This window comes from Indicator indicator, chromosome 23 (genome assembly GCF_027791375.1).
Source record: "Indicator indicator isolate 239-I01 chromosome 23, UM_Iind_1.1, whole genome shotgun sequence".
Lineage (NCBI taxonomy): Eukaryota > Metazoa > Chordata > Aves > Piciformes > Indicatoridae > Indicator > Indicator indicator.
The window spans coordinates 8,582,474-8,606,409 of NC_072032.1; the positions used below are offsets into that span (position 1 = coordinate 8,582,474).

Consider the following 23,936-nt stretch of genomic DNA (forward strand, 5'->3'; position numbering starts at 1 on the left):
GTCGTGGTGGGCGTTTTGGACTCTCTGAGCTGTGATTCTGGCAGGATTTTTTTCTAAGGCACAGTAATCCTCAGTCCTTCTGCCTTGTGATTAATGTGCTCAGCAGGGCTTGGGGGATGTGGAGGATCACAGCATTGCTGCCTGATGTTGGTGAACACCTTGTGTGGCGGTCTTGTGAGGAGCAAGTGTCTGGGGTGGGCTGGGATGTGAACAGGATGCTGTGAGTCCTGCAGCAGGCTTCTTGAGGTGCCTGTGAAGCCTATCCTTTGATGTTCCACTATGGTTTGATGCTTGAAAGGAGTAAAAACTTCAAATTGTTTTTGGACATGACTAGAGACTTATCCAGTTCCTGGAGTGCAAGACAGTCGCTGGCCAGCATCGTTTGGGCTGCCCTGGTGCTATCTGTGGCAGTGTCTGGGACAAGGAGCATCTGGAGCACTGCTGCAGCCGCACCCTCAGGTCCTGCTGCTAGCACCAGGGCCCAGGCAGGTGCTGGCAGCACCCAGGGCTTCAGAGTAACTGAAAAGTAGCTCACAAATCCCAGAGAAAAAGTCACTCAGAAAAAAAATCTCTCCTGCAAAATCTACCAGATGAACAGGTTAATTGGTTTTGGATGTGCAAAACATAGATGTTTGTCTGCTGTAGCAGGGCAAGGGTTTAATCTTTGAGGAAGAAGATTATAAATTAACTTGCCTCTTTCATTAAATACTTCTGTCATTTAATCTCAAACGCTGTTTATTGTATTATTATTCTATTTACTAATTACCCAGTTTGTTTCTAATCAATGTAACTGAAAATTGATGTAGTTTGTTGTTTTTTTTCCTTTGAACTGGAAGTGGCTAATGCTATAGCCTGTGTCATGGTGGTGTTTAGTTTGGATGACTGCTGCTCATCTCTGCGTTTTCACATTTATTATACTTGCTTTTTTGGAGAACCTTCCTTGCAGTGTACCCCCAGGGGAATCAGCCAGGAGGGGTTGTCCACAAAAGGCAGGAAAAGCTGGCTCAGGGCTGGGGACAGTTCTGTAGGGTAGTTGTAAGGTTGAGATTTTTGACAGAAAGCTTTTAGATCTGTTCCACGTGAAGGCTTGGTAGCTCCAGCAGCAAAACACAAGCTAATGCAATTGTGTCATTTTGTCTGTTAGGTATTTTAAAGCACATTTGAATAGTTCTATTTACAGGCTGTGGATGTCCCTTATCCGTGCCCAAATCACGCTCAGCGAGTTGTCACCAGCAGCAAAGTTACATAAGTCTGCAGTGAAGTTGTTCACGCTTTCTGACTCTCTCTGTGTGCCAGGACTCAACACATCACCCACCTCTCCTTCTAGCCTTGTTAAGGGAGCTCTGGTGCCAGCTCCCAAGCAAAGAAGAAAGCAGGAAACCATCTCTTACCTTGACTTCAGTTACAATTCCCGTGTGTGTCCAGGTTTCCCACTGTTGGGTGTGCACTAAGGGTCCTCCTGAGGAGCCCTGACATTCTCTGATAGGTTCCATCTTCTGCTGTCATATGTGGACACACCCTGTGCCAAGAGTGGTGGGAGGCCTGCCTCAGCAGGGCATGCTGGAAACTTTGCAGTTAGTTTTCACACCACTGTGGAGAATATGACAAGAACTTAACTGTTTCGCTGCCTGTTAAAGCAAACCTTCTGCAGCCAACTGAGTGTGACCTTCAGAAGCAAGACATCTTGGTAGCTGGGGAAACCACGACAGGCAGCCCAGTGTTGTGCACAGTTCTTTAGACATGTATGACCTTGTACAGAAGGGCTGGAGACCCTCACCCATGCTGGACAGTCAGAGCAGAGTGCAACCACAGGTAAAGCAAGCAGTGATTTAGGAGAGCTGAGTTCTAGGCACAGCAGAGGAGAGTGGTCCTCTGAAAGCCAGGCTGAGTGCTGTTGCTGCAGTGGGTTGTTCTTCTTGTCTACCCTCTAAAGATAATCAATAGGAGTTTCCCATGGCTGTCACCTGATGACAGCTGGATCAGCACACCTGACTCTCCAGGCTCTCCCTGCTGCATCCCACCCAGCTGAGGTCCTTCCTGCAGCAGGAGCCTGTACCCTGTGCCTGGGCAGTGCATAGGTTTGTTGGGGCTGTGAGCAGAGCCAGGAGAGAAGCAGCACTGTGGGGGATTTTCATCATCCTTTACTACACAAATATTTTATCACTGCAGAATGTCATCTTAGCCCTTGGGTGAGTCAGAAGTTGGGAGAAGGAGCCAGAAAGGAGCTGTGCTAAGACGTGTGCTCTCCAGTCAGATAGGGCTGATCTGCAGCAGGATGCCCCAGGCAGCTCTTAGTCATGCCTGCAGTCAGAGAGGTGCTGCTGGGGGCTGACAGGTAGTAATGGCTTTGCCAATGGTGCAGATCTGGTATCAGTAATTCATGATTGCAGAATTTCTGTTGGCTTCTCTGGGATTTCCACCTGAATATGGATTTTTCAGCATTAGCCCTCTATTTTAAGCCAAACTGCCCTAAATTATTGTTGCCTCTTGCATATTTGCAGCATGAGACTCTCAATCCTGTAAAGAAAATATATGGCTTAGCAGAAACAGTGGTGTGGAGCACTTCATCAATGCCCAGATGAGTCAAATTTGATCAGGTGGTTGCAGCCACTTTGTCTCTTGCAGAGCATGTAGCTTCAGTCTTTGCAGAGTCATGCAGGACAAAATTGCTCAGCAGAGATAACCACAAGCCAGTCTCCAAACTCTTAGACTTGATACTTGAATATTTTTTTTTCCTCTTGAATGTGTTGTGCCAGATATGTTTAACTGTTTATTTTCAACCAGATAATGAGCATTTTCACATTTGTGGTCTACCAACCACTTTAGAGCCTGTCTGGAGCTTCTCTGAGCAGTGTGAACACGTATCACAGCCCTTCTCCTGGTGCTGCTTTTCCCATCCATGTAGTAAGTGTAACTGAGCAGTGATCTCCTGTAACCCAGTGCTGGATGTGTGCCTTCCCATGCTGACTGGAGCTGGCTAGCTCTTTCTCTACCTTAATGTGCTCTTTCTTGATTAAAAGAGGTCATTAAGCTGACTAATGAAAGCCACTGCAGCATTTTGGGGTTTATTTTCTAGCCTCATCAAATTCTCTCTTGCGTGCTGCAAGTCTACCTCTGCTTGCTGTGCTCCTTTCCTAGGCTGCCTTTTATCAGCGTTAGTGGCCTTTATTTCTGCTACCAGCTCTTTGTGTGGAAAGTTTTGTTCATTTTGGTTTGTTTGCAATTAGCTTCAGGATCCTTTCAGATGAAAAAAACAGCAGTATCAATTTTCAGTACCTCTGAAGCAGTTCCTGACTGTCCCCCTCAGTCTACATCTTAGTGCTGCAGTGGCTTTATTCCTTGGTTCTGTCAAATTTTAGTTGTTTTGTTTTTTCAGCTCTTGTGAGGCTGCCCAAGCCTGAATTGTGTTGAATTTGCAGATGCTTCTTAATGCAGAATCATTTCTTGTTGTTCTAAACCTAAAGCAGCTTCCTACATCTGCTCTGCGTGGGGGAGGTTCATGGTCAGCAGTTTAGGCACCAAAGCGCTACTCCTTTGTGAACTTTGAACTCAGCACAATCAGACAGCAGCTTTATTTTTTAATTTCTTTTAATTATTTTTACAAGCAAAAGCAACATCTGAGAAAATAACCTTTTATCAGTCTGGAGCTGGATGTTTTAGCCACGCCAGTGTAGATAAAATGAATGTCTTGCATTTTTTTGAAGGCTTGTGGGAGGAGGCTCACAATAGAGGCTCCATTGTGCTGTTAGCACTGAGCGTACAGGAAATCACAAATTAGCTATGACGAGGCTATTGCAGGGGAGGTTCAAGTTTACTTAATTCCCATAGTATTGTGTGGTTTTGAAAGGGTTTCACAATGCATTGCCTTTCGGGTTTGGTTGTGCATGCTGTTTGTATCTGGCAGTCCTCTCTTCAAGGCTTTCTCTTACCATGCCTTTGTTCCAAAGGTTTCATGTTTTGCATCCTTGAATCCCGATGACTTTTCTTCTTCCTGTAAATACAGAGGCATACAAATAGTTTTGTTGTTTATCTCATGACCACCCTGGAGCCATCTAAAATTGAAAGCCAGCATTATATATTCTGCAGTGAGAACTATCTCCTCAGAGGAAGCAATAAAATGGGATTTTAAGTAGGAATTTGGAGAACAGTAAGCTGCAGGCACAACTTTTCCTTTCCTGGCAGATTTTGATCCTTGCAGGATGCTGAGTTCCTCAGCTTCAAGTCAATAACAAGGAGAATTGAAGTGGGCTTACAAATCCCCTAGGATTCTGGCTACATCCTATATTCTAAGCCCAGGTGATTACAGCACAACCCTTTTGTTAAAATTTTGTTCAGAGATTGGTTTGACTTGGTGCCTGCAGTTGAGGAGCAAGTTCTGTCACTGAGTTGGGAGAAACAGGGTTATGAGGTCTCTCCAAAATCATTAATCTCACTTTCTTAGTCCTGTGAGTAAACAAAGTGCAAACCAGTGTATTGCATTGGGCTGGTGATGTGGAACCTGATGTGCTGTGGGTATTGCAGTTTGGCATTTGTTTACATGATTTTGTTAGCATCTTCTCTCTGGAGTAATTTTTAAGCCTGTTAAATTGTGTAAATTAGTTCTCTGAGCTTTATGGCTTTGTTTTAAAAAAGCACATGGAAAAATTTGGTTAACAAGTACTTAATAAAAAGTATTTTCTTATACCCACAAAGCAGGGGGGGTGGAAAAAAAGAAACTGAAAATAAAGTTTTGGAGTGTTGACTGTTTTGGGGATACGATCTTATTGAAATAATGAATTTTTCAGAGTGTGGACTGCACAATTCTAGCAGCTCTTGAAATACCCTAAGGATTTATTGGCAGGAGGGGATTTTTTTCTTTTTTTTTTTTTTTTGTGCAGGATAAAAAGGATCTCAAAAATATTCTAATTCTCTCTCACATTTTCAAAGAGAATTAGTAAAAATTATTTTCCATTTTAGAAGACTAATTCCAAAAAACATTAAGCAGTGGTTATTTGTATAAATAGTAAATAACCTAGTGTGATATATTGGAGATTGTTTTGCTCACTGAAGTGCAGAGTGGAAGAAGCAGTCCATGATAAGCCATAATATACCTGGGAAAGTGCTCACATTTAAGTGCAATTTCAACTTCAGTCAGTTACGTTCCTGCAGGCCTGTCTATACTCTTGGACTGGTTTCACATTTGCTTTAAGATCTTCTAGAAATTGGCAAAACCAGATCCAAGTGTGGTACTTTGCAATAAAAAAAACTGGGTATTTGTGTTCTGGTTCACAAGCATGTTCCAGTGTAAATCTAACCTCATTGTGTAGGCTTTGTGCCCCTAGGAAAGGGACTGCACTGAAGCACCTCTGTTAGGAAATTCCATCCTACACAACTGAACTGATTCACCTTCTTCAAGTCCAGTTCTTTGTTACAGAGGGAGTTTCTCATTGCTACAAATCCTGGGCAAGTGTTGATGTGCAGGGTAGCTGACTTTCAGGGAAAATCTAGCCTAGTTATTGACAGGAGAATCAAAAGAGGGGAGTGGAGACAGCAGTGCTAGCAGATGGTCCTGAGTGGCAGTGGAGTGGTCCAGATGATCTTGGTGGTCTTCTCATGCTTGAGAGTGACCTGGGAGAATTCAATTCCATTTTTCTGCCTCCAGTCCCACCATGCAGTGGTGCAGTTCAGTGCAGGTAGTGATGGACCTGGGAAAGCACCCTGGGAGCTGTTGGAATTGGTACCAGATGAGAGTGGGATTCTCTTCTTAATGATGCTCTGAAGAGATGCTTGGTAGATCTTGTTTGTGTCTCGTCACAGGTAACTGGTTGGGGAGGCAGTGGCTTTCAGCTGTGCACAGAATCAAGGTGAACTCTTTTCTCCCAAAGAATAAGCGATAAGGCAAGAGAAAACAGCCTCAGTTGCCCCAGGGGAGGTTTAGGTTGGGCACGAGGAATAATTTCCTCCTCAGAAGCATTGTCAAGGCCTGGAATGGGCTGCCCAGGACAGTGGTGGAGACCCCATGCTCAGAGAACTTTAAAAGATGCAGAGATGTGGCACCTAGGGATGGCTCAGTGGTTCAGTGTTAGGGTAATGGTTGGACAGGATGTTTTAAAGGCCTTTTCCCACCTGATGATTCCATGGCTCTGTGATGATTCCATGCTGCATTTCTCATCATGGAGCCTATGCAGGTGTTGAGTGCACAGTTAGATGCACTTACCTCTTCTTGCTTGTGTGTCAGAGTGCAGGCTCCAGCAGCAGCTTTGCCAGGTGGTGCCAGGTCCTTGTCATAGCATGGGGCTGCACTGCTACCATTGGCACTGCCCTCAGCTCCTGCTTGCCCCATCCAGTGAGGCTCTATGGGCACTGCAAGCACTGCTGCTGTCCTGGAATTTTGCTAGCTTTCTCAAAACTGGTGGTTTGTGCAGTGTGATGGTGGCTGTTTGCTGTGGACCTGCAGTTGATCTCCTTAATATGTCCATTTGATGTGGCTGTAGTTGAAGGCCTGCGTTGATTTCCATGTAACTTGGAATAATTGGAGAATGTCAGAAATGTGGAGTGTTCTTCAGCTGCCTAAGATTTGACAAGAGTGTTTTTCCTGCTGGCCTCTGGAAGGCAGCCAGGTGAAAGTGAACATTCCCACAAGACCTTTGCTGGGAAGAACGGCAGGCTCAGGGCAGCGTCCTTGCTTCCATTTGTATAAACAGCACTGGCTGGGCTAGGGGGGAAGTGTTGCTGAGCATTGAAGTCATTTGTGGCTCTGCTGACAATGATTTTCATGTCATGATTCTTCCTCTGTCTATATTGAAATAACGTAGCTCTTCTGCTCTGTTACCACCCAGCATCCTGCCCAAGGCACTGCTGTGTGAAAAATCAATGCACTCGGTGGATCAACTCGTACGTGGTAGTGAAACGAGGCAGCCAGTACAAAACCAACCTTCAGAAGCTTCCAAAAGTAGAAGGATGTTGGTAGAACAGTAGAGTCTCTTTGACAATAGATGAAAAGAGGTGAAGGTCTGAAGCTGAACTGACCTTTCATCTCGCTCAGCTTTGCCACCCCTGATCCTTCTGAAACATAGCAGGGATAAATTGTCAGGGAGGCGTGAGGGCTGCTGCTCTTTGCCTGCCTGGCAGCTCTCTGTTGCTGCTGCTGTTTTGAGTAGGGGTAATTTTTATGGTAGTAAAGACTGTTAGGAATTTGTTAAAGCACTTTTTTTTTTTTTTCCTGTCAGAATTCATAGCTTTGAGCTTTCAGAGTTGCTGATCAGTTCATGTGCTTGATGAGTACAAGCACTTGACATTTTCTCTCTTCCTTCAGAGTGCAGCAAACCAGTGACACTGAAATGCATCAATGGTGGGATTCCCAACTTCCAGTCCTCTGACAATGATTTTCCATCTGTTTTACGTCTCTAATGGCTTTTAATATGCTTTCAAGGAGTAAAATAGGAAGAAGAGCTTACTTGATAAAATAAAGATGTGTTAAGAGACAGAAATTTATTGTCCTCTCTTCAGTTGGTATTCATTTAGAGCACAGGTTTTATGGGTCTTTCAGCTGGAAGTTATTTATTTCTTTAGGTTTTAGAGAGCAAATAGTTGAACTGCTGGTTCCATTGCATGTCAATGGCAGTATCTGGGAACTGTCCCCATGCACATCTGTAACATTCTTTTCTGTTCCGTATTTAAGGTTCCTTGCTCAATATAGGTTTGTTTTTTTTCCACATACAGAGGCACATGTGGACCATACAAGCTGTGATTTTTATCTATGAACTTGTAACGTTTTTCTGCCATAGTACAGAAAGTGGCAGCATCTTTGTCTCAGCTGTGAAGCTGAAGTCACTCACAGACACCCAGCACTGTAACTCACTCTGGTAGTTGTGTGTACAGGGCTCTCTGAGCCCCTGGGCTGCAGATGCCTGGCCACACTGGTGCTGCAGCTGCCACTCAGCAGCCTGTCTGCCTGCCTTGCTCTGCAGCAGCTCTGCTGCTGGCTGTGGAGTCCAGAGCAGCTCCCTGCCAGTCAGGAACAAGGCAAAAACCTTCTTGGATGGAAACAAACACCAGAATCCTGGGGAAGGGTGTGCACTGAATGGTGACTTGTGCCTTTGTGTCTGCCAGCTGTGAAACCTCCTAAGAACTGCTGCTGTTGTACCAGTATTTCCTTCACTTAATAGGGGTGTGCAGTGTCCTTCCTTTGTTGACCAGAGAGTGACAGCTTTCAGAACACTGTCACCATGAAGTGCCACTAGCCTCTGCCATCCACAGCCATAACCCAATCCTTTGCTAGAGTGACATAGCTGTGTATGGGCAGGATCTTCATTCCCAGCACTTCTGCTTTCTTTTTATTTTCTTGTTTTCTAGGTTATTCATTTTTGGTTGAATTCCATGTACTTCTGTGATCAGTTGGCATGGAAACATGGCTCCTTTATAGGCCAGTTGCTTTTAGCATTAATTTGCAGGTAGGTGTTTCTGAATGTGAAAATGGAAACCATTTGTGTTCTTCCCCCGTCATTAATACTTGTGTGCTTTCTGATGCAATGTGAATTACACTTCCTTCTGTCTTAGAGAGGAAAATGTGCCTTTTTTTTTTTTCAAGAGATGGGGGAGTGGGGAGAATACTCTGCAGCATCAGGTACAATGTATTAATAAAGCAGGACTTTGTATAACGAGGTAATTTTTATACATGTAAGTTGACAAAATCAGTGAAACAAAGACTAGCCAAAGGTCAAATGAGCAAATCTTAATTTAGTCCCAGAGAATATTTAACACTTTTCAGTACTGTAACTTTACACCACTCAATTTCTTTTTTTAAAATATATTTGTTACCCTTTTTTTTCTTATATGGTGAGTGCCCTGTTTTCCTGTAGAGATTTGCTGGGTTTCACTTGCCAAAAGCTGGAAACTTGGTGTGATGGAAGTGAGGGAATCCTTTCGTTGCTGCTTTGACTTCAGTGGAGCTTGCAGTTTCCCAAATACAAGTGAATTTGTAGGCTTTGATGACTGTGGTAGTGTTCATGATGACTGCTGCTTGGAGGAAAACAAGTAACACTGGCACACACCATGAAGAATAGTTAAGATTAGTAGAGAGATTCAAAGCTCTATCAGCATGCAAACTATTTAAGTATATATAGATGGGCCTTCAGTTGCATGTTTAGTTATAAGCAGGTGCAGACTGTCTGCTTTCAGTATAGTTGCTTTCAAGTTCTGCAAAATGAGATTTAATCTTATTCTAGTTCCTAGTATCTGCAGACTGTTGTCTGAAGAGCTTTATACAGATTGGATATGCAGAATAAAAATTAAGATTTGGATAAATTTGACTTGTGTTTCTCCTTCCCATTCCAGGCTTCAACCACATTGTTCACTAACTGTTTCATAGGGAAAACAAATGAATTCAGTTGGTGCTGCTCATGACTCTGGTTTACATCTTTAATAAACAGTTCATCTGGCCTGTTTGGGGGTGTTGCTGCACTGCTGTTTCTCTGTTCCCTGAGCTAAAGCCCATGCAGTTCAATTTCAAACCTCTCAGTGTGTGCAGGATTTGACACATGTCCCTGGAAGAGCTCCAGATCTGCAGAAGAGGAATAGATGCATTATTCATGCTGCTGGCCCTGTTCTATGCATGTCATGGTATTGCTCAGCAGCCATGTGGCTCCTTTCCTCAGGACAGTTGAAAAAAACCCTTTGAAAGCAAACCAAACCCTGTAGCTAGAAACCCCACAGTTTGGCATCTAATATTGTCTTTAACTTCAGTGGAAAAAAATAGCTTGCTTGGTACTGAGCCCTTCTGCTGACACTGTTCACAGCCTTCTTGTAGTTGCTTGCAAGTGGTTTTCTTGGGGGTTGAGGAGCTTGGTACAGAAGATGAGGGCTCTGTGGCTTGCTTTCAGCAGTTTGCAGATCAGGGTTTTGCTAACCATGCTGCAGCTGTGGAAAGGAGCTGGGCCATGCTGCTTCCTGTGTGACAGGATCTCATCAGGCACAGAACAAAACCATTGCTCCTCTCTCCCCCTCCACCCTCCTTCCTTTCATAAACAAATGGGTCTGTTAACAGAGAAGAGGGGGAAAAATAAATGGATTTGACTTTTTTTAATCATGTATGTGTGCTTGTCAGAGGAACTGGAGATGAGAGACACTTCTGTGGCTGTTGTAAACTACTTTTTTCTCCTCACCCTTCCCTGAAGTGCCTGATGGCACTGCTGGTCTTGGGAGGGCAGCAGCCAGAGCCATGCTGGGGGAAAAAAGCCACTGGTAATTGAGGTAATCTAAATACCAAACTGGAACTGTTCTGCCTTTGACTGATCTCTTCTGTTGTGTTTAGCCTGGAGAAGAGCAGACAGAGGGCATCTTGTTAGTGTTTATCAGTATCTAAAGGGGGCCAGGCTCTTTTCAGTGATGTATTGTGATAGTACGAGGGGTAACGGGCACAAACTGAAATGCACCAAGTTCTTCCTCAACATCAGGAAAAAATTCTTTGCTGTGAGGGTGCTGGAGCTGTGGAACAGGCTGGCCAGAGAGTTGTCTCCTCTGGAGCCTACCAGGATGTGTTCCTGTGTAGCCTGCCCTAGGTGAACCTGCTTTAGCAGATGGGTTGGACCAGCTTATCTCCAGAGGTCCCATTCTATTATGTCCTTAAAGGGAGAAAATTACTACAACTGCTGTTAGCTGTGCAGTTCTTAGTAACTCCAGTCATTTTGCAAGTCACTTGGCTGCTGTGAGGTTGTGGTAGGTGTGGTATGAAGTTAGAAAACAGCAAAGTTAGCTGTCTGCAAGGTTATGATGCAGTTACAAGTCTCTTGATATTTTGTGAAGAATGTTGGTGTGTTGCAGCTTGGTGCAAGGGTATTTTGAAGTCCCTAGCACTTGAAACTTTGGAGAGCAAATTTCTGGTGAAAATACTGATGGGAGGCTGGATGCTCTCAGTGCTCTTAATGCTGAGTAGCAGCTCAAAAAAGCCCCTGAGGGTCACATCTCACAATGCATTGTGGTGCTGTATGCTTCATAGAAAATAGTGCTAACTAACAATTTTTCAAAACTCATGAGAACAGAGAGGTGGAGTTGCTTCCTGAAGCATTCAGCTCTTTGAACAGCACGGTTTATTCACTGTACCTTATTTTAGTTTGGTTTGCAGTGCAGACCTAACAAATGAGCTGGGCTGCTCGGGGATACAGGATTTTCAGTGCAAAGTTATTTTCCAGATTTCATCTCCTATTCTCAGTACTCATTTTTTTTTCCTTTTGTTACTGGGATGATAGTCCTGACCTAGGAGGGACAGAAAGAGTTGAAAAGCTTGTTCTGAATAACGTACCATTAGAGTTGCAGTTTCCCCTGAAATAACAGTTGTGCTGTACCTAGTAAGCAAAAAGAGTGGTAGGAGCTGAAGTTAGGGGCCAGAAGTAAAAACTTCTGCTTCTGTTGCAGTGGTTTGCCTGCACTAATTTGGTTTGTGTTGCATCCAGAAACTAGGGGCAGTAATGATGTTTCTTGATCTGGAGAGCAGAAATAATCTTTGTGCTGTGCCCTAACATTGTGGAAGATGGTCACAGAGCTTTGTGGGTTTCTGGGAGCCACCCAGCTGTTGCCTGTCACTGGGCAGACCCAGGCTGACCTTTCCTCCCATCTCTTCAGCCACCACAGCCAGCAGCTAGGCTTGCTTTCCAGTCTGTGCCTTGTCGGTTTGCTGCACCACGGGATGAGTTTGGAGAGATGGTTTGAGTTTGCTTGTATGAAGTTGGTGATAGTTTGATGATCTTTGGATTCAAAAATTCCAAGTAATTTGTGAGTTTCCCATGACTGTGTTTAGAAATGTCATGCTCCTGCATGCCTTTCAGCTCACTACTGTTTGTCCTGCTGCTGACAGCCCTCCTGCTTTTAGATTCTCAAAATACAGGGGGGTTGAAAAAGGAGGTTTCTGATTTTTTTTTTTTTTTTTTTTTTTTTTTGCAGATTGACTGTATCTATTACCTTGCTCTGGTTTCCCTTCCAGTTACTCTCAGTCTGTTGTCAATCTGTATTTTGTTTGGAAAGCAAGTTTCTGGGGTCCATTGTGTCAGGAGTTGGAGACTGTGGCTGTGAGGGGGAGGTGGCATTCTTGTGTCCTGGGCTGAGTGGCAATGTCCCTGCTTGCAGCCTTTCAGATGCAGTGTTGGGTCCAGCTGAGAGTGCACAGCTGGGGAGAGCCTGCTGGAAATGTCACCTGTATGGGAAATAGGGGCAGCCCTTTGCCCTGAGGTGGTGTAGCTCCTCACAGTGGAGTCAATCCCTTTTGTAATTCTTTCTTGTAACTGATGCTTTTAGCAGCAATCAATGTTTTATACAGTTTGCAGAGATAGAACATAACTTATGCCCTCAAACATTTATCATTTGAAGCCTTTATCTGCAGACAAAGCGTTTTTATGCACATGAATAGACCCTTTTCAAGCTAGAAATGGTTAAACTACGGAGGCTGTAAGAAACATAATGAAGCCTAGTGAAAAAAATGCAAATATGGGTCATTTTTAAACACTTGGACTTTTCACCAGTTCAGTGGAAACAACTTAAAGTGTTCAAAAGCCTTCTCTAAACCCCTTTAGTATGTGGTATGTGTGGGAAGAAATATTTTGCTTCTCTCATCAAGCCATGGAAATAGCTCCTGATCTTAACTGTGTTTTTCAGTACAGCTCTGACTGTAATATTGGTACCAAAGCCTTTGTAATTGAAACTCAGAAGTCTCCTTGAAGCAGAGTTGAGTAGAACAGCTCTCTGACATCACACACTGCTTTATATTATGATTAAATGTAACATGATAACATAAAACTAGCTTTTGCCTTCAAATGCTTGTTTTATTTGGCACTTTGACTGTCGTTACTGGCCCACTCTCAGTCAGCTTGTCATTTTTATGCATCCTGTTTCCTTACCTTCAAAATGAACATCTTTTCAGAAAATCCTATTTATTCAAGCTTGGTTTGCCTGCAGAGGAACCTGGGTGAGAGGTGCAGGGCTTTGATTTCTGTATGCTCCAGACATTCTCGTTTGTCCAACGCAACTCTTCTCTAGTTTGTAATCATCAACAACCATTCTCTTAATCTTGACAGAATAGCAGAGGTCTGTGGCTGTGTGAGGAATGAAAAAAGGGAGAGGGGAAAAGAAAGCTTTTAAGGTTCAGTGGTTCACTGTTTGTCAGAGTTGCTTTGGTTTACAGAAGATCATAATGGGGTGTAACTCAAGAGGGGGTTTATAATCCTCCTTTACCAGAGACTTTAATACTGTGTTGAATTGTTCCTTTTTGATTACACTGGTGTTGAAAGTTTAGGCTGCATATATCTTTGTTTGGTCTTTAAAAATTGTTTGAATCATGTGTCTTAGAGCAAGTTCTTGGCTCTTCTCCCTCTTCCCATCACTAAATAAGAGTCATAGTGAGTTATTTTTCCACTCTAAGGATTGCTGATAGGTCTAGCACAGCTAAGAGAGTGGTGAATCACATTAGATGCTTTCCCAAAATAAAAGCAATAACAAGTTTACAAAGAATATGGAGAGGTCAGTGTTCAGTGTGTAAAATACTTCTGTGCTGTTATTTTTAGTGTCATTCGAGTGTGTTGTGCTGACCTCAAAAGGAAACCTTGTGAAACTAAATTTGATTATCTGAGGCCCCACACTTGCTTATCTGCAGACTTTTTGATAAGGAGAATAAGGAGTGGCCCTGAGTAACAGTTTAACGTTCTTGGGCAAAGTACAGGTGTGCTGCTAGAGAAATTGCTGGTGCTGTTTGGGATCAGAATGAAGGAACCCTTTGATGTTGGCTCTGCTGGGCTTACTGGGTTTCTTTGAGACAGTGTACAACATTTAAAGCATGAGAAGAGCACAGAGGGTAGTCATTGGGACAGGCTGTCACCAGGAGTTATATTCTGTAATAAATCTGTGGCAGTGTCTTTAAAATACAATGTGCAGCTAATACTTTGAGAGGGGTTGTATTGACAGTGCTAAGAAGCGGTTATTTATTTGCAAAGCAGAGGTGTTTATTTGCAAAGCATGCTTAGAACTCAGGCAGTGGTTTGAAACAACAAACCAAACACCAGCCCTAAACCTGCTGGAATAAACCAACTTGCTGTAGGAGAAGCATTTTTAGAGGAGAGAAAAAGGTGACTTTTTTTTGCCCATCTCTTTATAGTTCACGTAATATTTTCAGGCAAATAAGGAATCATTCTTAAGGGTATTAGGTTTTAAATTAATGTTATGTGGCTCTTCAGCTTTTATCAAAGTCACAGCCAAGATGCCACTTGTGATAAGATTTTAGACAGAAAAGGCAATGCTTGCGTGCTGATTTCTATTGAACATGTGGGTAAAAGAGGCCTTTCCTGTGGCAGTGCAACCCTGCTTGGCCCACTGCTTCTAAACTTGTGTTCTGTATCCCAGGTATTGTCCTCAGAACCTCCAGGAGCACTTCTTCCATGGAAAGTGTTGTGGAAGGTCTTGGCACAGTGGATATTGTTACTGGAATGGCTGGGGCAGTTAATCATCTGCTCCCATTATAAGTGTTGCAGCAGATTGTTTCTCCAGTTCCTGTCAGCAGGAGTTTTCTGGCTGCCTTTTTTTTTTTTTTTTTTGAGTCACACCCACCAGCCTATAAAGTTTATGGGCTGGAATACAAGCTCAGTTGTATTTTAAACTGGAGTTTGGGTGTGTGTTAAGGTGGATTTCCCCTGGTTACCATTACCAGACTGTTCCACCACTGGTCACAGTCCTGGGGGGAAGATGAAAGTGGATGTATGCCCTGACTAATACCCAGCATGTGGTGCGTGGTGGGAAGGTATTTGATGCAGACTTGATTGGTGCATTCAGTTCTGTATTTCAGCAGATGGTGCCTTGGTGGGAACTGGGAGATCCCAGCCCATAGCTGTGGGCAGACGTGGTTACTGGACTGTCCTAAGCCCTCAAGTTCTGACTTGGGGTGGGCCCTGTCCTGAGCTTCACTGCAGTCACTCAGAGCTCTAAGTTATTGGGTAGCCTGTGCCTTTCACCTCATGGAACTGTCAGACTGGTGGGGTCAGTAATAAAAGCTGGTAGCCTTAGAACAGATGATGGGAGTGTGCTTAGATGGGGCAGCTCTGACATCACTCAGTTACATCCTCCCCTTAAGCTCAAAACACTTGGAACAGTGTTTACAGTGGAGGGGCACTGAAATGCTTCATGTCAGGCATGAAACTCAGTCCTTGAAGATGTTTTACCTTTCTCTGGAGCTTTCATCTATCTGTCACTTGAAAGCAGCACTTCTGCAGTGGTGGTGTTTGTGTGGTTTACTGCTGATACCTTCTGGGTTCAGTGCTCCATGGAGCTGTAACTTGAGTGTTGCCACTTGGTTTGCTTTGGTGATAGACAATGAAAGCGTTTTACAGTAACATGGTGCTGTTACTGCTGGTTCATTTGATATTAAATAGGTGGGATTCATACTGTTTTCAGTTGTGTTTTGAGAAGTATTAGTTAAGACCAGGCATATTGCTATAGCATGCTCCAGATATGCACATGGAGTGGTTTTTTGACAGATGTGCACTCCAGTTTCCATGTGGATGTTTGAAGTACATGTGTAGCAACAGAAAATGTTGCCAGATGATTTTATTTCCCCTTAACAGACCTTCATTTCTGATCATAGACTTTCAAGATGTGCCTTGTGGGACCTTTGTTCTTTGTACCCTGACAAGCGTTTAGGAGTTTGTGTGCATACTGACAGATGTTAGACAAATAGCAGCAAAATTGCTAGGTGTTTAAAAAGAACTGGTTAGGGACCACTGTTTAAAAACACAACAGAATACATCTCCTCACAGTTACCAGGCTGCTGTCTGAGAGTGGCAGTTGCACTTGCTGTGGAAGTGTGGAACAGTAACGAGGAACTGTGACTCGCAGGCTCCAAGTCAAGCAAGGAAATGTGGGATTTTCTAATAGAAAGCAGTGGCTTTTTTCTTTTTTTCCTACAGTACCACAAAAAAAACCCAAGTAAGGCAGTCATCTCTAAACACTGTGGTGAGGCCTTTGTGTTGCATACTGCAGCAATTGTGTGGATACTCAGGCTGCTTTCTCACCAGAACAGTGATGTGTCCATAAACCAAAGTACCATGGAAAGTCTGTGTGCCAGGGTGGTGGTTACACAGCAGTGGTTCTGGTGAGATGTTTTGTATAAGGAAGGAGCAGTGAGTGTCTTGAAGAGGGGCTGGGTGTATTTCAGTCCTTGCAGTTAGCAAAGGGATACAAGTGGGTGTGATGGCTCTGCATGCATGTCGCTAGGTCAACACCAACAGAAACAACTTCTGGTTTTCTTGGTCCCTTGCAAATTACAAAGAAAAGAAGGAAGATGACTTGTTTCTACTGAGTTTGGATAAATAAAAAGCATCTTCATTAACTGTGCCCTTCAAATGAAGTTTGGGTGTGCTTGGCATTAACCTCTGAGCTCTGGAGTCTTCATCAGGGTCTGCTTGTGTGCTTTAAGGTAAGCTCAGGCTTAGTTTTCTCCTGGATGTGTATTGTGAAGCCCAGACCTTGTTTGTTTGAAAACCAGTTTGGGATTGTTTCTGTTCGTTTGATAAGACTTGCAGCAGGTTCCTAAAATCTACAGAAGCATGGCTGGAAATATTAAATGAGAAAAGAATGTAATCTGCTAATTAATTCAGGTTTCTGAGGGTAGCTGTCACCTCTTTGTGCTTGCTTCTCAGCATTCTTTATTTAAGAGTATTCTACCCTCTGCCTCCCTTCAATCCCACATCCCAAATACTCATATTGAAGATGGTAGCAAAAGGTATTTGCTCTGAGTCTGGTAGAATTAGGAGACTTTTGCACTGCATATTCAGCATCTAAACCTATTGAACTCCAAAGTATTGAGGGTTGGACAATATATTTTTTTCTTCTGGAATCCATTTTACTTCTACATGTACTGTATTTTAAAGTTTATTTCTACTTGTTTGCTCTAAAGTTTTGCTCTGCCTTGAATCTAAGTGTTGCTCGTGCTCACGGTACACAAAATGAGTGTGAAGGCAAAGTCCAAAATATAAAAATGCATGATGTGTCAGGAACCTTAAAATATGTTTTTGGAGTAGGGTGTTTCTAGGAATTTTAATAGTGTTTCTTGGCAAGTCTAATTGATAACAGCTTCTGTGCTCGCATTAGGAGTGGGATATTTTTTGTTTGTTATGACAACTCGTTCTTTACTTGAATTAATATTGGCATTTATTCTTAAAAAACATGTAAATTATAGTAAATAAGTGACAGCTCTGACCAAATTTACAGCCTAGGTGAGAATATAAAGTAAAGTTAAATGCCACAGGGGATCAGTTGCATGTAACGTGTGCAAGACTGTAAATTAGGTGAATGTTCAACCTGTCATTTTTGGGTCTTGTTTTTGTAAATATTGATTAGAGCTCTCATCAGTATGTGTTCTGTTAAAAAACTTAAATCACTTTGATTTAAGTTTTGTAGGACAAATTCTTTCAAATGAACATTGGCAAGGGAGTTTTCCTGCTTGTTTAATCTTTGCACTTGTAAGAATTCCCATGAAGTTGACAATGGAAGCTGCTTTGCCAGGCTGCTGTCCTCCATTCCATACTGCTCTGTCATTGCAGGGTCACTGGGAAGTGGTGTGCTTTTTTGGCATTGGTGTATTTTTCAGGAAAAAAGAATGGAAGCATTTATTTTGGGGAGGAAAAAAAAAAATTCAAGAATTAAATGGGCTTTGCAAATGGATTTAGGGCTGTGAAAGATTGGCAGATTTATAGGCCCCAGGTTTGACCTGTGTCCTTTCCTTTGCACAGGTATCCTGTGTGAGAGATCCTAATGATGTTGAATTAACCAGTGGCAGAGAAAGGTTCAGAAGATGTGGTTAACATTCAGCAATCACTTAGCTTGTTGCATTTAAGAAAGATGTTGAGTTGCTGGAATGTATCCAGAGAAGGGCAGCGAAGCTGGTGAGGGGTCTGGAGCATAAGCCCTGTGAGGAGCAGCTGAGGGAGCTGGGGTTGTTTAGCCTGGAGAAGAGGCTCAGGAGGGACCTTATTGCCTACAACTGCCTGAAGGGAGGTGGTAGCCAGGTGGGGGTTGGTCTCTTCTCCCAGGCAACCAGCACCAGAACAAGAGGACACAGTCTCAAGCTGTGCTGGAGAATAGGAAGAAATTCTTCACAGAGAGATTGGCCATTGGAATGGGCTGCCCAAGGGAGGTGGTAGAGTCACTGTCCCTGGAAGTGTTTAAAATAAGACTGGATGAGGCACTTAGTGCCATGGTTTAGTTGGTTAGATGCTGTTGGGTGATAGGTTGGAGTTGATGATCTCGAAGGTCTTTTCCAGCCTGGGTAATTCTGTGAAATATGCAGCTTTGCTTATTTTTGGTGTGCTTTTTAGTGTCAGCAAAGAGCTACTCTGAGATCTGTTACTTGTGGGATGGCTTTGCTGCCTGTCCATTTAACATTAGAGGCTGTTTTACAAAAGGCCTAAAATATATTTTGAGGGGCTAGAGCATGTCAAGGGGAGGTTTCTTCTCTTCCATCTGTGAGTAAGTGGTGCTGGACTGAGCTCCCCTGACCTGTGGCACAACACAATCACCTTTGTTACTGTAGGAGCAGGAGGTGCAGATAGAGCTTGGGACAGGGGCAAACCAGGCCACTTCAGTAGCTCTGAATCAACCTCTTGTGCTAAGGTTGATCTGCTAGTTTGTGTCCCTGTGCTGCCAGCCATTTGGGGGTAATTAGTCACAGCCCTTCCTCTCTGGTGAGAACTCCAGTGGGCTCTTGCTTGTGAGATCTACAGCCAGCTGAAGTGCTTATGCATGGGGCTGGCCTCTTGTTGAGCCCTGCAGATGGAAGCTGCTTTTTCAAGCCCCAATGTTTTTTTTCCAGAAAAGCTGGACTAGAACAAGATTTTCATCCGCTAAGAGCAGCCAGTCCAAACTGCAGTCCAGAGCAGGCAGCCTTGTGTCAGCTGTGTGGTGGACATCTGCTGCCTGGGCACAGCTCTCCTGTCTGTGGGCACCTATACCTGTTGCTGCCTCAGGCACTCCAGCAGGCATGGCATGGGAGCTGCTACTGGGGCAAGGGCTTCCCCACCAGAGGATTTCTGTACTGGACGAAGAAAAGCCCTAAAACACACTAGTGCCTGAATTAGAACTGTTGTGGGAAACTTATTTTTTTTTTCTTCCCCCTTTAAATACATTTAGATCACCTTAAGAGCCTGACTTACACCCAGCAAAACCACCAAGTTCATAGTTAAGGCTTCTCACTCCATCTCTGGTACTACATGGAGCACTTGGTGCTCCAGCACAGCTGGTACTGGTACTCACTGGAGCACTTGGGTGGTTGTGGTGGGTTGAAACTACCACAGTGGTGTTGGAAGTCATACCATGTCCTCACATCCCTGCTCACCTAGCAAAGCATGTGCTGTCTATGTGGTGCTCACTGCTCAGGTAGGTCCCTGCAGGATACTGTCCTGGCCAAGGTGTCCCACCTGTGTATTCATAGTCCACCGGAGTCCCTGGTCTGGTACTGGCTGGAGGCAGCCCAGCAGGTGTGGTGGGAAGCTAGCAGTGACAGGGGAAGGGTAGTGATGGCAGTGAGAAGCTTTAGCTTTGAGTTTCCTGGCTTCTGTGAGCACCAGTCAGACCCTTAATGTTGTTTTAATGTACTGTTTGTGTTTAATTTTTAGTAAAAAATTGAACGCCGTCCAGGCTACAGAGGTTGCAGTGGATAAGAAGTTTAAAAGCTTTGGTTCAAGATTACAGGAGGCTGCAAGAAAAATTAAAGACATGAAAATGAGGATGGAATGACAGGCTGCTATTTTGCCTCAGAATGCTGAAGATTGTAAAGCATTGAGAAATCGAATTCATGACCCTGGAAATCAAGCTCAGATTAAGAGATGTCAGGTTGGTAGGGGTTCCTGAAAGTCTTGAGTTAGGATAAACAGAGATTGCTGTCTTATAACAAAGGGTCTAGGTTGGGGAGGTGGATGGTGTGATGTTTATCTGTGTTATGTGCAATGCTATACCATATACTTGGGTGAACCAGCTAAGGGAAATGATTTCTTGAAGTAGGTTTCATGTTTGTGGTGTTGAATGTCATTTTTGCCTGGTTTACAGTTACTCCTCTCTGGCACCAAGCTGCATGATTTACTGTTAATGCAGGCACGGAAAATACTGCTCTTAAATACACATTGCTTTATCCTGCCACTCCAAGGGGTGGCTGCAAAGCCAAACCCATGGTGCAGCGTGACATTTCAAGATAAGAAACAGGCAGAATATAGCTAAACGGTGGAAGAAGTCGTTTTTTCTTCAAAGGCTTCTGATTCAGAGTGAAACTGTGCCTTTCCAGATGTAAACTTTGAATAGTAGCTGTCCCTGAGCTGGAGTTACTGTGAGTTTACACAAGTGTTGAGTTATTGTCTGCGATGCAGCGATAGGGAGTTCAGGCAGGAGGATTGTGCAACAGGAAGTCTCTGCTCAAGTTTAGAAAGGATTTTGGCAAGCAAAGGTTTGTAGGGGTTTTGTGGTCAAGGTCACTGGATGTGTTTGAGTTCTGGGGACTTTTAACAGAGTCTGAGATTTGCTTAGGGAGGGTTTTTCCTCCTAGTTGTTTTTCTGGCTTTGGTTTCTATGCTCTGGGGCTCAGTCTGGCATGCCACTTGGCGCTAGCATTGGACACAAGTTACTGGGTTGAGAAATCAATAGAGCCCCTGGCATGAGGGGAAAGCCAGACCACACCTTCATATATGTTAGAGAAATCATTGTTGTGAAGGGATGTGTTTTGTGTTCTTGAAAAGAACACTTTTTCATGTCATTTTCTCTTACCTGTTTAGCCTATATTTGCTCTTTAGTAATAGCACTAAGGGAATCACCTGTGCCATTTTTCCTCATCTTCAGCAACCTCAGTATCCAAGTTCTGTTTTCATGGGTTTAAGTTTTATTTTAGCTGGCATTCAGATGTGTTGTTGAAAGCCCAGCTTTACTGGGCTGACAATTAAGGCAATGACTATAACATTTCAGTCATAAAATGAGCACAGTTGTTCTGTGTAACATGAAGAGGACTTGAAATGGCATTTTTATGTTGTTTGAAGACTTAATTGCACTTTACTAATGCTATCACATACACTATTTTGAAAGAAATGTGAACAAATTGTTATGTGCTTTACTTTGGGGTGTTTTAAACTAATTTTAATGTGGGGTTTTATAACTAAGTTCCCATTAAAGGATAGAAATTATTCTCAGGATAATTATGTAACTTTGTGTACTCATATAGTGTTTGTGTTCTGGATCACATTATTAGTGTGTGGTTTGTTGACTAAAAGTGATTGTATGAAGGTTATGTGGTCATTTCTGGTTCAGGTAACAGTAGTAAGTTAGCAAGATGTAGAGTTTTTTAAAGTTATACTAAAAAGGCTTCCATTTAATTTTGGTGCCTGGGTATTGCTGAAGGAATCTGTCTACCAGAAGTATTTCCAGTGATGTCTATCACAGTAGAGGTTTACAACACAGAGTAGCTTTCATGGGTGGTGTACTCATGGAAAACTTAGTTGGTGAATAATTTTCACATCTCTCTGCTCTGGTGAGAGTACTGCAGAATCAGTCTGTGGGCATCATCAGCTGTTGGGAGATGCCAGGACTTAAACAAAAGAACTAAGTGTAGTGACTCTTGTTCTGTCCTCATCCAGTACAAAAACTGTTTGAGTAGTTGAAGAGCTTAACTGCCAGGTTGCAGGTGGGCTGGCCTGTCACCCTGCCACGGTAAGGGTTGGGCATGGAATCTGTGTCCAGGCTGGACAGTTGAGATTGCAGGGTCACAGTCTCCTTAGCTATACTCCTTCGGCCCCAGACCTGAGCTTGGTCCTTCTGGGAAGCAGTGTGCTGCTTCTGTTGATTTCTGAAAGCCTCCTTTCCCAGCAGCTGTTTTTCTTCACCAGATATCTTGTACAGCTGGGATTCTGCTAATACTCCATGTGCTTAAAATGCAGATGACAGTCTTTCAGGGCTTGCTTTCTGACACAGGCTGGGATTTGAGATGCAGGGTTTGCTTGTAGAAAGTAACTGGGGGAACCTCACTCTGTGTTTAGCATTAATTGTTGGACTAGCTTGTATCATCAAGCAACGAGCAGTGCTTTTAAAGTCACACTGTGACAAAAACATGTTGCTGAAATTTGCATACAAGAAATAATCTAGCTTGCTTCGCTTTGCAGTGTTTAAAACTACTTAGGAGGAAAAAATATGTACTTTAATCTTGTTTTTTTGCTTGTCCTTATCTCTTCAGGAAGTTCTTTTTCTTGTTTTTTTTTTTTGCCACCCACGCTTAACTGCTTTTGTCTAAATGCAATGGTTTAATATTATTCCCTTGAGTACTTTTGTGTATTTGTAGCATCTATACTGTTAAAAAGATTCTCTCTAGATGTTGTGTTATAAGGATTACTTTTCATTTTAAGACTCCATAAAGGGAATATAAATGAAGTCTGCACTTCCAACTGATTTTAACTCCCCCAGATATCTAAAGTGTGTTTCTCTGTCACTCTGCAATGTTCCAGGCATGGTGTTGACTTAGAGAGGGACATTTTGTTCGTGTTCTGTAAGTGGCAGACTAAATGTGATGGAGTTTGACGAACTGTACAGAATTGTTAAACTTGTAAGTCTAAGCAGATCTACATAAATCAGCAGCTAGCTTGTACACTGGCACACTGGATCTTCAGTAAATTCCAAGTTTTGCTGTTGTAGGCTTTTTTCAGTTAAATTTTAGTCTCAGCAGGTCATCATTATCATCTATGTAATTTGAATACTCAAATCCTCTCTGATTTACTTACGACACTCCATAAGCTGCTCTCTGCAAGCCTGGACAAGGTGTTTCTCACTGTCCAGAGCTCAGCTCACAAAGGTGTGGAATCCAGTCGAAACATAAATCCTGGAGAAGATCACACGGGACCTTCTTAGCAATGCAGTGGGGATGTCTCCTTAAGAGACACACTGTGGTGTTTTTATCCATTTGGTGGTTTTATCCATCTCCCATTGCTCAGCCTCCTCAGTCTCCACAGCATTTTTTCGTACGTCTCCTGGCTGTGGTTGGTTGCTTGCTGACTATAAACTCATTACTTGTTTTACTAGCTTCTGTCCTTGAAATCTTATTTTTTTTCTGCCATCAGAATAAAGACAGTAGCTATAACCAATTTGTGTTTTTCTCTCCCATTTGCATGACTTAACTAACAGGGCTTCTCTTGTTTCTTCCCAGGCATTCGACCTCCAATCATGAACGGGCCCATGCACCCGCGCCCCTTGGTCGCGCTGCTGGATGGCAGGGACTGTACAGTAGAAATGCCTATTCTGAAGGACGTAGCCACAGTGGCGTTTTGTGATGCTCAGTCTACACAAGAGATTCATGAAAAGGTAACATTTAGAGGTATACTTCAACTGGTCTGGAAACAAGTAGCTTTGTGATGATGAACAGCTAGAGTGTACTGGTAGCTCTGGGGATGTGTCGTGCTGTGACGTGATAGTCAGTGGCTGTGCACCCCAGTGAGGTGGTTACAGGGCATTCCCAGTAAGCAATGAAACATGAGGATGAAGCAAAGCTGGAAATGACTCTGTTGAAGCATGCTTCTGTGCAGTGTTTCCTTGGCCAGATGTTGTCCATATGCTCACCTACCCAGTTAGATCCACAGAGAGACTTACCTCTGGGGAAATGTTATGTTAAATGAAATGCTGCGTGTAAACAGTCTGGCTCAGCTTTCAGCTGGACAGCCAGATCTCAGGAGTGGATTTGCCACATGAGGAGCTTCCAAACCTTGCTGTTTAGCCAAGGAATTGTGCAGATGGGGTTTGTGCATTGAGAATTGGCACTGCAGAAAAGTTTCCAAGCAAATGGTAGCCCAAAATACTTTAGAAAACTAATTAAAGAATGTGTCTGTCTGTTCCAGAAGTTCACACCCTTCCTGGTGGTTTGGTAGCTGTAAACAGATAGCAGTTCTGAGTGTTGTCAGAGGTTTTTTCAT

The 23,936-nt window shown here is 43.3% G+C and overlaps 1 protein-coding gene across 4 annotated transcripts in view; it reads left to right on the forward strand.

The window, feature by feature from the left end:
• CTBP1 (C-terminal binding protein 1) overlaps positions 1-23,936 on the forward strand; it is a 156,973-nt gene that overhangs the window by 101,602 nt on the left and 31,435 nt on the right. For 3 of the 4 annotated variants that reach the window (XM_054391643.1, XM_054391644.1, XM_054391645.1), the window contains exon 2: positions 23,177-23,331. In XM_054391643.1, coding sequence (XP_054247618.1) covers positions 23,177-23,331 — 155 coding nt within the window. Of the gene's footprint in view, positions 1-19,807; positions 19,840-23,176; positions 23,332-23,936 lie in introns of those variants that run through there. The other variant, XM_054391646.1, reaches the window with a different exon arrangement.